Source organism: Magnolia sinica, chromosome 2 (genome assembly GCF_029962835.1).
Source record: "Magnolia sinica isolate HGM2019 chromosome 2, MsV1, whole genome shotgun sequence".
Lineage (NCBI taxonomy): Eukaryota > Viridiplantae > Streptophyta > Magnoliopsida > Magnoliales > Magnoliaceae > Magnolia > Magnolia sinica.
This window is the reverse complement of record NC_080574.1, coordinates 122994552-123012123: the sequence shown is the minus strand read 5'-3', so window position 1 is coordinate 123012123 and position 17572 is coordinate 122994552. Positions and strand designations below refer to the sequence as shown.

Below are 17572 nucleotides of genomic sequence, written 5' to 3'. Positions count from 1 at the left end.
AGAGAAGCTAGCCACCTGATGCGCTGGCTTTGATCCCAACACCGTCATCTGGAACTTAATATCCACCTTTGGTGTCTAGGCCACATTCGTGATATACCTCTTCATGATCTCTCCATCCTTGAAGCTGATCATAACGAACGACATGAAGAACTCAATCGGATACATGAACAGGGACAAATCGGTGGCAAAGATCGCCCCTTCAGCGTCGGTCCTATTCAATTCGGATATCTGAGAAGACAAGTTCCGAGGGACACAAAAGACAATCTTGCCTTCTATGTATTCGGGGTTAAGGGTGTATAAATTGTTAGGTTTTTTAAAAATAAGAAGAAAAGAAATTTTAACTTATTAAAGATAGTGACATAATAACATCTTTAAGCCTATCTTTGAGTGATTAGTTTTCTATCTTTCGGCTTCAATAATAACATAAATCACAGAGCTCCTTACTCGCATTGCCATGTCCGATGCAAGGATGAAGGTAATGAGGTTGTTCACCATCTTTCTCAAGGAGATAACTACTTTGAATCCAGAGCTTCTCTGGACTCCTCTACGAGGAAAAATTAAAAATATATAAATAAATATTAAAAATTTGTGAATTGATTGATAATTATAATAAATGAGTTTACAATCCTTTAAATATGGATACCAAGCCTTTGAACAAGTTCTATGTGGCTTAATCGCGTTATTCTCCTGATTTTTTTAAACACATGATTGCATACAACTCCTAAAGCTCAAGGGATGAAGAGTTATAATCAAACTAAAACTACTATAAATAATAAAAATGGAAATAAAATGGATTTTCAGGGGCAATCTAATGGAATCTCGCAAATTCGGCATAGGCAACCCAGAATAGCCGGTTGGATATGAAGTAGCTTATCCTACCCCAAAATCATATATGGTACGTTGAGTAACTGATTCTGATTTGCGATATATGCCTATTGTAAGGTTCTAACGGTTTGGATCACCTCCACCTCCGATTGGGCCTTATCTAGTCCATCTTGGACATGAAAGTGTCTGCAACCCGCTCTACGTCAATATTAAAGTAGGACGCGAGAGCTGTAGATGCTCACAGGATAGATTGACTTCCCTATAACAGTTGTGATGCCATCGCCGAGGGTGATTGAAGCCGGATAATCTCTATCGATGGTCCCCGCGGCCACCGTCATCATCCAAGGGGCACCGTAAAGCAAGGTGTAAGCATGTGGTCCACCATTTCCAGCTGAACAGGACACATAGATCACCTCTTCATGGCTGCAAAGGCTCCCATGCATGTGCAATCACATCTTCGTTGTAAGGCAATAATAGCGAGAATCCTAATGACAATGACATCAGATCCACACCGTCCGCAATTGCCAGGTCCATGCCAGCCAGAATATTGGTTACAGCTGACTTGTACGTGGACGTGGAGAATACGACCCTGTAAATTGCAAGCCGGGCCATGGGCGCAACCCCAACGGTAGCGTCCTTAGCATAGCTGAAGTAGTCCACGTTAGGCGTCCAGCTTCCAGCAGCCATGGATGCTGGAGCTGGTATGGCTAATTTGTCCATGTGGATGATGTAGGGCTGACGTTAGTCGGCTGATGATGACGTGGTCACACGAATGAGAAGGAACAGTAAGGAGAAAAGCATGGAAGGGGTGATGATGTGGTGGGCCATGGTTAGTGACATAGACCATTTGTTTGGGGTGAGTGTTTAATATTTGGGATTTCTATACATAGGCATCAGATACGTTCAGCTGATGAGTTAAAATGCAAGCGACAATACCGATTGAGAGGACTTTTTAGCGAGAGAATTCTGTCTGTGAACCACAAAATAATTATCTTCTCCAAAAAAAATAAAAAATAAAAAAATAAATCTTCCCAAAAGACAGAGATATCTATTTGCATGGTATACACTAGTTTTCGCTGAGGACAAGTGCGCCATGCTTTTGAATTTAAAGGTTACTACGAAAGGGAGGGCCAGAGAAAATGAACCAACAGCATTTTGAAACTGACATTTTGTTTAAGGGACGCAGATTGCATACTACCCGCCAGTCCGTAGCCATGAACCGGCAGTTCTGTAGATGGGCCCACCATAATATATCTATTTTCAGTGGCATTCCTTTCCATATATCATTTTAAGGTATGAGCCAAAAGAAATATGGCAGATCCAACGCTCAAGTGGACCACACCAAATAGTAAGGTTGAGTCACATTAAATGTACAAAGCATCAAATTCAAAAGTCATCCTCCCATGCTCTACAAAACATTTAATGTAACGCAAGCTTACTATTTAGTGAGGTCTAGGGGAGGAAATTGGATTGCATTGAGTTACTCGGTACGCTCTTATCGTATTGAGTAAACTCAGTTGGGCCCACCGTGAATGTATGCAGTCTATCCACGCCGTCCATCCATTTTTTCAAATAATTTAAGGGTTTAAACCCAAAATTGAAGCATATGCAAAGATCAAGCCGATCATACCACAGGAAACAGTGGGAATAATGATTTCTACCGTTGAAACCTTGTTAGGCTCCACAGTGATGTTTATTTATCATCCAACCTGTTGATAAGCTCATACAGTCATTGATTAATGGAAAACATAAAAATAAGCTTGATCCAAAACTTATGTGGCCCCCAAGAAATTTTCAACGGTAGATGTTCAATTCACACTGTTTCTTGTTGTGTAGTCCATTTTAGTGTTGGATGTTCTTCATTTTTTGGCTCAAGACCTAAAATTATCCGATAAAATGGATGGACTGAGTGGATCAAATACATAAATCACACTAAACCTCATAGAGTTTACTCAGTAGGCTAAGGGTACTGAGTTACTCAGTACGCAATCCATATTGAAATGATTTACGTAAACAGATGGATGACTTGAATAAATAAATACATTATGGTGGGCCATGCATTGGACTGGCTGTTCGTGGCTGGTGATAGGCAAGGCTAGGATGCAGTCAGCATCGTTGTTTAACCACTCGCTGACTAGACTGACAGGGCGGCTAGAATGGGCTCATCCAAAACCAAATAGGCTTTCGCAAGATGGAAAAATGTCATGCCTCGTACTTCAAATACAGGGTGTAGGGTGTGTACACTCATATAATGAGTCGTGCACTAAGTGTATATGAATCAACTTATCATATAATTATTAAGAGACAATTACATGTATTCTAGATCATCATCATCACATTAACATTTATATACCCAACTATTTCCACTTCACTTATTAATACTTCATCCATAACATTCTCATTCATACATTAAACTATTAAAATTAGTTTATAAGTCAACCCATCTGAGACTTTATTGATGCAGGGAAGGATTTTTTGAGGTCGAGCACCATCTTCCTCAGGGGGATAACTACTCCAAATCCATGGAGCTTCCTAGTACTCCTCACAAAGAGACCTCAAATCCACGAGAAAAATAAGAAACTAGAAATAATTCTAGAAATTTGGTAATAAATTGATTGATAATTAAAATGAGCTTAAAACCTTCTTAAATAATGACATGAAACCTAGGAAGAAGTTTTAAAATTAAACTATAACTAAAACTCCTAGATCGTGACTTACTATAAATAGTAACTTACTATTTATAGACAGTCGTGATCTCCACTAGACCTCATGGTTTTCAGCCAAAAATAGTAAGTGTCCTATTTGTCTCAACCATGCTATTCTCCTAATTATTCTAAGCACTTTTCATGTTAGATGCAACTCCTAAAGCCCAACGGATGAAGAGTTATAGTCAAACTAAAACTTACTATAAATAGTAAAAAAATGAAAATAAATTGGAAATTCAACCATTGATCTGATGTGACCTTACAAAATTGGCTTACGAGGTGGCTAAAGTAGCTCGTCCTACCCCAAAATCATATCTGGCATGTCTGATAACTCATTCCGGTTTGCGAGATACGCATGTTTTAAGGTTTTGACAGTCCAGATCACTTTTGCCTCCAATCGGGCCTTTTCTAGTCCACCTTGGCCATGAAATTGTACGCGACCCACTCTACATCAATCCCCTCCACTTTAAAAGAACTCTTCCTCGAGTTCTAGTTCTACTTTGGTTTGTGATACTCAATCAGGTCCGCAACATTGAAAGTGTGTGAGATCTCCATGTCATATGGAACATCAACAACTTAAGCATTGTCATTAATCTTTTAGAGGATCGGTACTGGTCTAATCTTCTTGTTTTTTAATTTGTTGTACGTCTCTGTCGAAAATCTTTCCTTGCGTATATGGACCATAACTTGGTCACCCACCTCGAATGCCTTTTGTCACTAATGCTTGTCGGCTTGCTCCTTGTACTTGTCGTTCGAGGCATGTAACTTGGCTTGCACCTCCATATAAATGCCCATGATTATGTCCTCCATAGAGCTGGGCATCAGACCGAGTCGGATCAGATTGGGTGCAACTCGACTTGGTTCAAAATCTGCAGAGCCTGACTAGAACTCGATCTAATCTGGGACCGAGTTCGGGTCATCTGACTTGAACCGATCCGAACCCCTGCTGGCCTGAACCGATCCGAGTCCGAATCAGTAAGGAAAACCGAGTCGGATCGGATTAGGCAAGGTTTGGATCGTCCATTTTTTTCAATGGTGTGGAAATCATTATTCCCACTGTTTCCTATGGTGCGATCTACTTGATTATTGGATATACTTAAAATTTGGTATCAACCCCTAAAATGATCTGAAAAAATTGTTGGACGGTGTGGATAAACCAAAAAAATTAAGACGGGCCCCACATAGTTTACTCAGTAGGATAAAAACGTACAGTAAGCTTCTTGAAGAAGCTTTACATTAGCCATGGGAAGCGGATTGCGTACTGAGTAACTCGGTACACTAAAGTGTACTGAGTAAACTCTGTGGGGTTCATCATGATCTATGTATCGACGCTCCTCGAGCTCCGAGTTGTACGAACGGTTTAAAGGAGATCAAAGTTACATGGGCCCTGCAGTGATGTATTTATTATATCTACACTGTTCAACTATTTTTAGAGATCATTTTAGAGCATCATCCAAAAAATGAATTATATCCAAAGATCATCTAGACCACACCATAAATAGCAGCGGAGACGAACTAGGTTGTCTATCCAACCACTGATTATAAAGAATAAAATAATTTTCAATTAGAAGGGTTTTTCCTTCTTTTAAGTTCTTTTTGCCTTTGTAATGAAAGGATTTTTAATTAATTAAGCATGTGAGAGTCTGAATAGTTCAGGGATATGAAAATATTAATAGAAAGGAAAATGGTCTTAAGCTAGAAGTATTCTATTGATATTTAGATGACCACCTATGATAAGAGGAAAGATAAAAAGAAAAAGAAAAAAAAGGATAGCACACGACAGTTTGTTCTTCACTCAGCAAGATATTAGGTTTCTTAGGCAAGATAGTCGTCAGGCATGATGGTCTGTTCATCGTTCAGCTATGCTTCATAAGCAAGATGGTTGTTTTGCAATGATGATTTGTTTATCTCTCAACTAAACTTGATGGGTGAGATAAACGTGGTTCGTGGGATTAAATGGCCGGTGGATTTTCGATGGTTTGTTCATCTCATAGCTGGGTTTCATGGACAAGTCATTCATGGTTAGATGACAATCTATTTATAGCCCGGAACTTTATTCGTAAATGAGACGGTTGATAGGATGACAGTCTATTTGTTGCTTAGTACCAAACTTCATAGGCAAGGTAGTCATGGCCAACGCCTCCTCGTTCGTCACTCGAAACCTCATTTCGTGGGTGAGACTATCATGATTTGATTATCATTTTGCTACTCGATAAGGTTTCATAGGCATGACGGTCATGGTTAGACAATAATTTGTTTGTCATATAATCGAACTTCATAAGAAAGGTAGTTGACGGAACCACTAAGTATGTAAGCAAGAAAGACCCCTTGGCCTTTTGTTTAAAATTTAGGGATCTTCATAGTGATCCAATGGTGTGATCATGGGTGAGGGTAGAGAGATTAAAATAAAATCTAATCGATTTATGCTTTCTATAACATTTTGCTCGCTAGTAGTGGAGTTATATAGAACAAAGCTTAACTAAACTAAGATAGGCATCCATTTAGGCCAAGGATAGGTAGTGTTATGTTGTATACAAGAGTTATGTTGGATTGGCGTGGGCTTGGAGCTCTCTATTATTTTCTTTATTTATAGGCATGTAACGTAGTTGTTCAGGAATTGTATTCACAATCTTCTCTCGACTAATTGGCTAATTAGTAGATGTGGCCAATTATGCTTCTATGTTAATGACAACTTCAGGATTTTCATGCTTCTAACCAATCATTAACAAGCATAGCCAATCACATTCCACCATTTGTCCTAGAATATATCATCATCAACTACCTATTCGATGGTGCACAATATTTTAGGTCACCACATAAGCTATAACCTCTTATGCTTTGCCATGTATCATTATGACAATTCTATACTATTGGTTTCTTTGTTCGTTTGACATGTGTCACTAGATGATGACCATCTTGATCCCCACGATTTTCTTTGATTGATGGTATCGGCAGCAAGAATCTTGTCCTAATCTTCCACATGATAATGTTGTCGTGTATAGCTTTCTAACAATTGGATCCGTTGATGTCAACTTACTGAATGGTCTTTTCGAATGATGATCCTATTTTTTTTGCCCATTCAGTTTGAATGTTTTTTCAATCCATTGATAGGATGGTTAAGATCATGAGATCTCCATGATGTCCCACCATAGCTTGTTAGCAATACCACAAGCGTATGAAAATTCAAATTGATGAATGGTCATGTCAACTTCAAAAAAAAAAAATAAAAATAAAAATAAAAAATAATAATAATAATAAAATAAATAAATAAATTGGTGACATGGCTAATGTTGGGAGCGGATTGGGTGAGACTCAGAATCATCCAAGACAATGCAATCCTTAAGTGAGGCCCACATTGATGTATTTATTCTATATCCATGCTGTCTATATATTTTTTTCAGATCAATTTAAAGCATTATTGGAAAAATAAAATAGATCCAATTATCAAGTGTACGTTACCACACGAAACAGTGGTGATTGACCATTAACAGGCCACAAAAGTTTATATTTGTTTATACCTTCATCCAGTCTTATATGACCTTATCAACAGATTGGATGGCAAACAAACACTACGGAAACATTAAGGTGCACCCTAAGAAGTTTTTAATGGTAGGGTGTAATTAAATCACCACTGTTTCCTATGATACGGTCCACCCTATAATTGGATCTGCTTCATTTTTGGTATAACAGCCTAAAATCATTGCGGATCAGTTGAAATCCACGGTTGGGAATCCACGCGGCCAGGATATTGACTCCTGGGGCTACGGGGTTTAGTATCCATGGGCTCACAATATTGGGTCCACGTGAAGAGAATTCGGCTACCTGAGGCGCTGGCTTGGATCCTAACACTGTAATCTGGAACTTGATATCCATTGTTGGTGGCTGGGCTGCCTTCGTGATATACCTCTTCATGATCTCTCCATCCTTGATGCTGATCGCAACAAATGGCATGAAGAAGCTACGGGGACTCAAGTTCTGGGCCAAATCAGTGGCAAAGATTGCCCCTTCAGCGCCTGTCCTATTCAATTCGGATATATAGACCGTTGGTCTGTTTTGTCATAGGCGGCTACAAAGAGAGATACCAGATTGACCCACGTTCGGCTGAAAGAAATGGTCCCAAGATCGGTCCTTGTGATCTTCCAACGAGGGATCTCTATTCATCATGGTAGGGCGCAGCCTATGAATGAAAGGTGGCATATACAAAACACTGTGGGGCTACACACAATCTGGAAGGTTCAAAAGATGGGATCTCCATCACAACTACTGTTCCGTGGTGTGACCCACCTGTATTGATGTGTGCCTCACAAGCGTAGTTGTAGAATACGCTTTTCTCACAATAGATACTGGAGGAACCGGACTCCAATTAGCTCTGTAATTAGTTGTCATTGGTTTTATTAGTTTTAAGCTGTCCTCTCATAGATAATCACGTCCGTACATGTTTGTAGTCGAAGGTTCCTAAGAAAGGGTGGGTCGGAGCAAATCAAAAGGCTGGCATTTTAAAACTGGCGGGTTGATGAAGCACTCATTGACGAGACCTACAGTGAGGTGGAATGAGCTCATCCAAAGCCCAGTGGGCTTTACCAGACAAAGCCTAGCATCAGCTGATTTGGCATAGTGGGCCAGGAATGGGCTCAAAATTCAAGGCCTAGTAGGCGAAGAAGCCTGGTTAGGGCGTGTTATGTGACAACTTTTCTACCTGACCATATAAAGTTTAATGACCCTGTTTTGTTTTGTTTTGTTTTTTTGACCCACTTAAGACCATGACTAATTAAATTAGTAAATTTATTTTTCATTCATTAAATCAAGAACTTATCCTAGTCAGTAGAAGTACTCTTGGTAGAGGGATAGCTTAGTAGATCAATTTCCCATACCATAAAAAAATAGATGTGATCTGTCACAAATAAATGACGGATCTTACCCATCGCTAAACTATGGAAAAACTCACCCCGATCATTCATCATTATAAAATTTGGAAACGGATATGGTCCCTTACTATTAGGAGAAGTGACAGACTTTACCTTTGTTGTTGATTTTCAACTTGTTTAGAAATTAGCAATGTATTTGGTCCATCGTTAAAATTTTTTTGTTTTTTGAATCTGTCGTACCTCGCAGTTATCCCAAAATAAAAAAAAAAATTACAAAATTCTTTAATAAGAACCCCATTCACAAAATTCAAAAGATCGGCCTAAATAAGAAACTGGATTAAATATCACTTTGGGTGTGTATGAATGTTCAGTTAGCTTGAATAGCAAAATGAACTAAATATATAGTAAATAGCCAAAATTGAAGTGTGACAGCATTGCCGTCTTACCATTGAGATGGTCTTCCAAGATTCTTCTAAAAGTCATATTTGAGTGAAATTTAATCTAAACATCTGAAGTCATTTATTCTTTAATCTAGATCGATCAGGTTGTCCAACGTCTGTCTAGATCTAGAAAAATTGATCGTACCCATTAAAAAAGTGTTTTGGATGGAATTGACTGGTTTAAGGTTAGAATGGGCTGAATTTTGTTCTTTTTCCTAATTAGCACATTCGAATATATCTAACTGTTCATATCAACATTAGGATGGCCTGATCGTAGAATTTGATCAATCTCATCATTATAAGTGATTCTTGTAATTACACTTAAACTGATATGTTATTTGATAGACGAATAAACATCAACCAATCTGATAGACAGTTAACCGAATTAGTGTAATTTTTCATTTTCGAACATCCAATAAATGTCCACCAATAAATTTGGTCCACTCATTTCAAAATTTTGAAATTTTCTTTTAAAAAAATCTCTCCAATTTATGTTTAAATCTCATTTTTTTCAAACTTCTTGATTTTTTTTTTTCCAAAATCTCAAAAATAAAAAAATAATTAAAAAAATAAAAAAAAAATCTAAAATCTCAATTTTTATCAAACTTCTCATTTCTTTCAAACTTCTTACTCTATTCTACTGGTCAAGAGCTTTGATATGACTGGTCACTCACCCCAATCGGGTTTCAGATAAGAAAGATATTGGGCGTACAAAATTGATCAACAATATGATGAGCCATATCTTGTGATCCAACCATCAGATTTAAGCAAAATCTAATCTAAACATCTGAAGTTATTTATGTTTCAATCTAGATTGATCAAATTGTCTAAATTCTATCCATATATAGAGAAACTGATCATGCCCATTTAAAGAGTGTTTGAGTGTTTTAGATGGATCTGATTCATGGATGTCCCTAGTAATTTATTACAAAATGTCAAAATTTTTCCACTTATAAATGTCAGTCAATTTGATAGCTAGTTAACCGAATGAGCGTAATTTTTCATTTTAAACCGTCCAATAAATGTCCACCAATAAATTTGGTCCACTCATTTCTCAATTATTTTCAATCTCACTATTTTTTTTTAATCTCATTTTTTTTTTCATTCTCAATTTTTATTTTTATTTTTAAAATCTCAATTTTTTTCGAAATATCTATTTTTATTCAAAATCTGTTTTTGTTTTTTTTTTTAAAGTCAAACTTCTCATTTCCTTCAAACATCAAAATCACATTGTTTTTATGAAACTATTCATTTTTTTTTAATACAAAATCTCAATTTTTTTTAAAAAATCTCAATTTTTTTCAATATTAAATTATTTTTCAAACTAATCAATTTTTTGCAAAGTACCTTTTTTTTTAATGTCAATTTTTTTAATCTTACTAATTTTTTAAAATCTCTTTTTTTTAAAAAAAATAAAATAAAATCTCAAATTTCTTTTTATCAAACTTCTCATTTCTTTCAAACTTCAAAATCACATTTTTTTAATGAAACTTTTCAATTTTCTTTCAATATCTAATTATTTTTTAAACAAATAATTTTTTTGCAAATTGCCATTTGTTTAAATGTCAATTTTTTCCAACATCTCAATTTCTTTTTAAATATCAATTCCTTTCAAAATCTCGAAATTTCTCAAATATTGTTTTTTTTTTTTTTTTTTTAATTACTTTTGAACTTTGTTTATCAAAATCACAATATTTTTAAATCTCTCGATTTTCATTTTCAAAATGCCAATATTGTTTTTCAAAATCTAATTTTTCATTGAAATTATCAACTTTATACAAACTTCCTAATTTTTTTTTCAAAATCTCAATTTTTAATAAATCAAGATATATATATATATATATATATATATATATATATATATATATATATATATATATATATATATATATATATATATACACACACTATGCGCTCGACCTCACGATAAGCTTCCGTGAGGTCGAGCTGTGTGGGCCCCACTGTGATGCGTGTCGACCATCAACACCGTGCATTTGATGGGTCCCCTTTAAATTATGGGATGTCCCAAAAATCAACCATATATGGAACTTAGCTGGGCCATACCATCTAAAATCATGTGAAGACACCGTTAAAACATATAAAAACACTTGGTGGGGCCCACCTAAAATTTGCATGCATCTGAAACTTGGTTTGAACCCGCATCCAAGTGGGACACACATAATGGATGGGTTGGATTTGCAAACCACATCTTGGTGGGCCCAAAAAATGATTACAAATGTTTTAATGGTGCACGGCCCCTCTCCACTTCTGTATGTGGTGTGGCCCACACAAGTCACGGATTGACTTGATTTTTGAAACCTAGGGCCACGATGGAATGGTGCATCTGACCAATGGGGTAGATTTTCGAAACACATCACGATGGGGCCCACATAGCTCGACCTCATGGGACGGACTCATAAGGTGGAGCGCATAGTACCTTTTCCCATATATATATATATATATATATATATATATATATATATATATATATATATATATATATATATATATATATATATATATCAAAATTTCAAAATGTCATTTTTTTGTCAAAATCTCAATTTTTTCCGAACTTCATTTTTTCAAATCTCAATTTTTTTCCCGAAATCTATTTTTTATTTTTATTTTTGAAAATCACTTTCTTATTTTATTTATTTATTTTATAAAACTTCTCATTTCTTTCAAACTTCTCAACTATTTTTCAAAATACAATTTTTATTTATTTATTTTTTTTGAAATTTTTTCCAAATCTCCATTTCTTCTTCAAAATGTCAGTTTCAAAAAAAAAAAAAAAAAAAATCAAAATATCTCTCTCTTTTTTTTTTTTTTTTAAATTATTTTTTTTAAAAAAAATCAAACTTTTCACAATTTTTACAAAATACAAAATCTTAATTTCTTTTTAACAAAATCTAATTTTTATTCAAACTTGTCCAAAAAAAATAAAATTCAACTTCTTAATTTTATTTTTCAAAATGTTAATTTTTTGTTGAAATCTCGAGGCTTTTTAAAATCTCGATTTTTTTTAAATATTGTCATTTTTTTTTTAACTTCTCAATTTTATTTTTCAAAATGTCAATTTTTTGTCAAAATCTCATTTTTTTTTTTTTTTTTTAAATCTCACTTTTTTCAAAATTTCTAGTTTTTTTTTCAAACTTCTCCATTTCTTTTCAAAATGTGATTTTTTTTTTTTTTTTTTTTCAAACTTCTCAAATTTATTTTATTTTTTCAAAATCACAATTCTTTTTCAAAATCTTATTTTTTTTCAATGTCTAATTATTTTTCAAACTTATCATTTAAAAAAAAAAGTGCCACTTTTTTAGGTGTTAATTTATTTATTTTTATTATTTTTTGTAACATTTCAACATTTTTTAAATATCAATTCTTTTCAAATTCTCAAATTTTCTCAAACATTGTTACTTTGTTTTCAAACTTTTGAACCTTCTTATTTAAAATCACAATTTTCTTTTAAACTTTTCAATTTTCGTTTTCAAAATATCTTTTCTTTTTTCAAAATCTATTTTCTTTTTCAAAATTATCAACTTTATTCAAACTTCTTAATTTTTTTCAAAATCTATTTTTGTATTAAATCACAGTTTTTCTTTTCAAAATCTCAATTTTTCTCAAACATTGTGAATTGTTTTTTAAAACTTCTCGACTATTTTTTTTTTTTTTTCCAAAATCATCATTTTTATTAAGGTTCTAAATTTTCTTTTTCAAAATGTTTCTTATTTGTCAAAATATTGATTTTTTTTTTGTCTCAATTTTTTTCGAACTTCATTTTCTAAAATCTTGATTTTTAATAAAATACTTAGGATGTAAAGGGGGAATTTTCATGTAATATTGCAAAGCATTTAAATATCAGTTTCAAAGCAAATAATAATAAATTCCACTCAATTGATATCAATTAATTGATGCAAAAAAAAAAAAAAAAATCTTAGACACAAATAAAATTAAACCACTACAATTCTATTAAAAATCACTTCTTAGACTACAATAAAATACAACTTCCCACCAAATTCTACAAAATAAAAATATAGAGGTTTAGCCCAAAAGTGAATTTATGAAGGACCATGATCCTTCGCAAAAGTCAATAAAATCCATCGATAAATGTTAAGTTAGTTTTTGGGTGGTATTTTGCGACGGACCTAAATCCATCAAAAAAATCTCTAAGTTGCCAGGACCTAATCCGTCGCAACTTCCCAACGAACTAAATCTGTTGCAAATCTCATTTTAGCAACAGACTTGATCCGTCGCTAAATCCCTCCATAACCGCCATAATTTCCATTAAAAAGGCAATGGACATTTTCAGTTAGTTCGTCATTAAAGCATGCCTTTTTTTCATCACAAAATTCATCATAAATTTGCAATTTTGTAGTGCTTCCACTTTAGTTCTCAATCTCACCATCTATTTTCTTGCCAAGGGTTAAAGGAGTAAGGTTTGAATCAAGCCACCTTAGGATCTGGCAGGCCCAACACGCATGCTAACCATTTTAAAAATAAAAATAATAATAATAATAATAATAAAAGTTCACATTGGACCAATTGAATGGTCATTTTAGGAATGATCACCAGAACCATTTTATCTATTCAATCTTGACTGGATTGTTAAGATCACCAAATTCCACCAATGGTATGAACTAATGAATGATTGAAATTGATGAATGGTCGTACCATGTGTCACTTAAAAAAGTTTGAGGACGTTGTTGATGTCCCATAAAAGTAGGGATGTTAGCATTTCCCTCAAGTACTCAGTCTGATTTAAGTATAAAGACTTGGTTAAGTCTTCAAGTCAACTCAATCTAAGTGAAACATCAAGTTGATCACTCTGGATTTCTAAGTTGTATATAAGAATAACCCTTGACCCTTTTAGCAGGTCCAAGCCTACCAAACTCCGCTCCATCATTTTGGGCTGACCAAAGTAATGCTGTCAACGGACCGGGCCTGGGATGGCTTGAGCTAGTATTTTTGAACTCTATAAGGCTGGGCCTATTCAAAATTTTGATATGGCCTGGACTGAGCCTGGACATTGACAGCCATACACTCAAGGGTTGTAGATTTAAGCTTTTTAATACTCTTAACAATTACGAATATCATAATGAGCTACTTTTTGTCCATTGCATTTTACTGGGCTTTTGTACAAGATCAGTGGGCCATCTTATCACATCCATTCATTTTTTTCATGGCCCAAAGGCTGAAACAATGGGTTTTCTAACAACATGATTTCCCCCATCTTCATACCAACTAAGATACCCATAATTACCTATATAATCACTATTTACCTTTTCATGATCTCTCCATCCTTGATGCTGATCGCAACGAACGGCATGAAGAAGTTACGGGGATTCAAGTACTGGGCCGAATCAGTGGTAAAGATTGCCCCTTCAGCGCCGGTCCTATTCACTTCAAATTTCTGAGAATATATGTTCCCGAGCGAACAAAAGACGATCTTGCCCGCTACATCTTTGTGATCAAGACTGTAGTAATCACAGACTTCCTTACTAGTATTTCCATGTCCATAGTAAAGTGGGACACCAGAGATGTAGGTGCTCTCAGGATAGAATGACTTTCTTTGTACGGTTGTGATGTCATCGCCAAGGGTGATCGAAGCTGCATAGTCTCTATCAATGGTAGCCGCAGCCACCGTGGTTATCCAAGGGGCACCATTGTAAATAGTGTAAGCTTGTGGCCCACTATTTCCAGCCGAACATGAGACAAAGATCCCTCTCTCCATCGCTGCAAAGGCTCCCAGTGCAATAACATGTTCGTCGTATGGCAATAATCCTGGTAATCCCAATGACAATGACATCAGATCCACACCGTCTGAAATTGCCTGGTCCATGCCGGCCAGGATATCGGTTGACGCTGAGTCAAACGTGTCCGTGGAGAATAGGACCTTGTACATAGCAAGGCGGGCCATGGGTGCAACCCCAACAGCTGTGCCCTTAGCATAGCCAAAGTAGTCTGCGTTAGGCGTCCTGCTTCCAGCAGCCGTGGATGCTGTGTGCGTCCCATGCTCATCGTAGTCCCTCGGTGAATCATAGTCATCGATCTTCGATATGCTGAGGCCCCCTTCCTTGAGGCCCTTGTTGTATTTTAAATTATTTTAAAATAATTTAGTGTTTCAAAATATCCGTTGGGACGGACCATGGCTGTGGCCATATGTGCGCATGTGCCCTACGGATGTGTCTTTTCACTGAAAGGTTATTTCCTTTTAATTTTTGTTTTGAAAAGTTGTGTCTTTTAAAGCCTAAGGGTCGCACCACTTAGGTTTAAACCCAATAGTCACAACCCTTTGTGAAAGAGTGTCTGCACAAAGTCTATAAATAGACTTCCTCTCATCTGTTTCAAAAAAAAAAAAAAAAAAAGTTTGTTTTATAGTAAAAGTACGGTTTAAGTGTTTTCTAGTTCGGGTTAAGACTACAAAGTGATTCGAGCCCGTATACAGTGAGTGCACCACTGGGATCGGGTCATAGTCGTTGTATCCTGGAGGTCGATTGCTCTGGAAACCTGTTGCACTTGGGACGCTGTCCAAGGGGAGCAAATTCGATTTCAAGCCGAGTGACTCATGTCACGCCTCGACTTCTATAAACCGATAAGTTTTCTCTTTTTCTCAATTTAAATTTATTTTATTTAAATAGTTTTTCAAACTCCATATCCCAACAATCTTGAAATCGAATTTGTTTGAAAAACTATTTAAGAATTACGGTTGCATCTATTTGGTTGGAATAGCCCAAAATGAAACCACACCAACCCGATTTGTGGGCCATGACTCATATAATCTAGAGTTGTCATATCTCACCTAATGGTCAAGATCTTGTAGATACTTGTTATGTAAGTTCTTTGGACCACATGTACAAAAGTGAACGTATGCACCGACTGAGAATGTTGGAATAGCTTAAAAGGAAACCACACCAACTTGATTTGTGAGTCATGGCCCATATAATTTGGAACCCTCATATACCATCCAATGGTTAGGATTTACACATATTTGTTGTACGTATTCTTTGGACCACCTGTGCAAATTATCTAAAAGGCTTAAAGTTATGCACTAGTGTTATAGCCTATTGATTGTTTTTATGTTTTTGTCACTGACAATGGCAGTCTATCACACACAATAAGATCAAGTCATATATGGTGCCATACCAATTAGGTATCCACTAATATTCACCATCTGTGTATAATGAGGATTGATCCGGGATGTATTTAAAACTAGGATATTAGGGTGGGACACAAGTATCAGAAACTTTTTCAACTACCATACATGCATAAACAAAGGAGAGCCACTTTCACAGAGAATCTTTAAAACATAAATGGTGGGAACCATTAAATAAATAAATAGATGAAAATGACTCAAATCCAAAGGGGTGTAACACACAAAGAAAAAATCTGACTGATCAAATATCCTCAGCATGCACAACTTTCATGTGAAATTGCATTTGAAAGTTCTTTTCAGCCTGTAGTTTTTAACTCTTTTAGGGCATAGTGTGATCTACAGTATCATAAATATTGATATGTCTTGTTTATGGTGGGAATTATTAGATGAATGGTTTGAATAATCATGTTGTGGTATGGAAGTTGTTGAATATGATTTACAAGATCTTAATCCGCTGCCCCATTTGCAATTATCTACTATTTTGAGCACAACGTCTTTTGCCAATCCTATGTTCCTCCAAAAGTTCTATACATGGCGTGATCCAACGTTCGAATCAGGTTGTGGCCAATACATTACATCTCCAATTATGAACTCATTTCAATCTCTAATAATAATGGTGGATGTGGTGCAAAGAGGACAATGGAAAGATGAAGAAGATATGTTGGGTGCAAATGAAATCATTTATGCATTGGCAACGGTTACCATCAGCTGTTAGCAATTGAAAGAAGATGGAGAAGGGAGGAAGTTATAACCATTTTAGTTTAAAAATAATATATATATTTAGATAATTTAATTGAGGCCTAATTTTGATGATCAAGACTATTCAATTAATATGTCAGACCATATATAATGTGTATCGCTAAATTATTCTCTCATTGGACAATCTTATATGTCCAACTTATAGATTGCAAGTGGATGGTTTACTGTCTACTTTATGATAGGAGATTTTGGGAAGATATTTGATGGTGACTAATGGTGGGTAGCACAAGAGTGCATAGTCTGAATTGTGAAAAAATGGGGCCTACTATATCACTGGTGCTAGAACAAATATAATATATCATTTTGATCAAGTGCATGTTAAGGAGTTGATTTTTGTGTGATTGATGCACATAGAATGAATATTTATATTGATGTTAATCTTTACAAATGCAGTAAAATACACGGTTATACACTAAAGCATACTGCACACATGTTTGTAACATGAGTAGTTCATTACTAGGTCCTTTGTATTTATAGTGACCTAAAAATTAAGTTGTAATGTGGACCAACCATTGGTATGAATAACCTTTATGATAATGAGTGCACACAAGGAATAAATGAGTATGCTATATTGAACTTAATCAGATCAATGACTAAGTGTATCAAGCCATGAGCTCACTTATCACTGTGCTATATATAACGCACATTATTTATTTTGTATCATTGCATGTATCTTGTGGCCTTTGATCTATCCTATGTTGATTTATGATTGATATGTTTGAATCTTGTATCCATGTGTCACATGTACAAAATATAGTCTTCCTATTATAATATGAAACATTAGACAATATATGACACTTGATATATAGATACTTAGAAATTGTA

At 35.2% G+C, this 17572-nt stretch overlaps 1 protein-coding gene across 1 annotated transcript in view; it reads right to left on the bottom strand.

Moving 5' to 3' along the window:
- Positions 1-7202: 7202 nt before the first annotated feature.
- The window catches only part of LOC131227266 (subtilisin-like protease SBT1.8), a 44428-nt gene continuing 34058 nt past the window's right edge, over positions 7203-17572 (bottom strand). Inside the window, exons 2-3 of the mRNA XM_058223034.1 lie at positions 14115-14917; positions 7203-7434 (exon numbers count right to left, since the gene is read on the bottom strand). Of these exons, the coding sequence (XP_058079017.1) occupies positions 7203-7434; positions 14115-14917 (1035 nt within the window). The remainder of the gene's footprint in view (positions 7435-14114; positions 14918-17572) is intronic.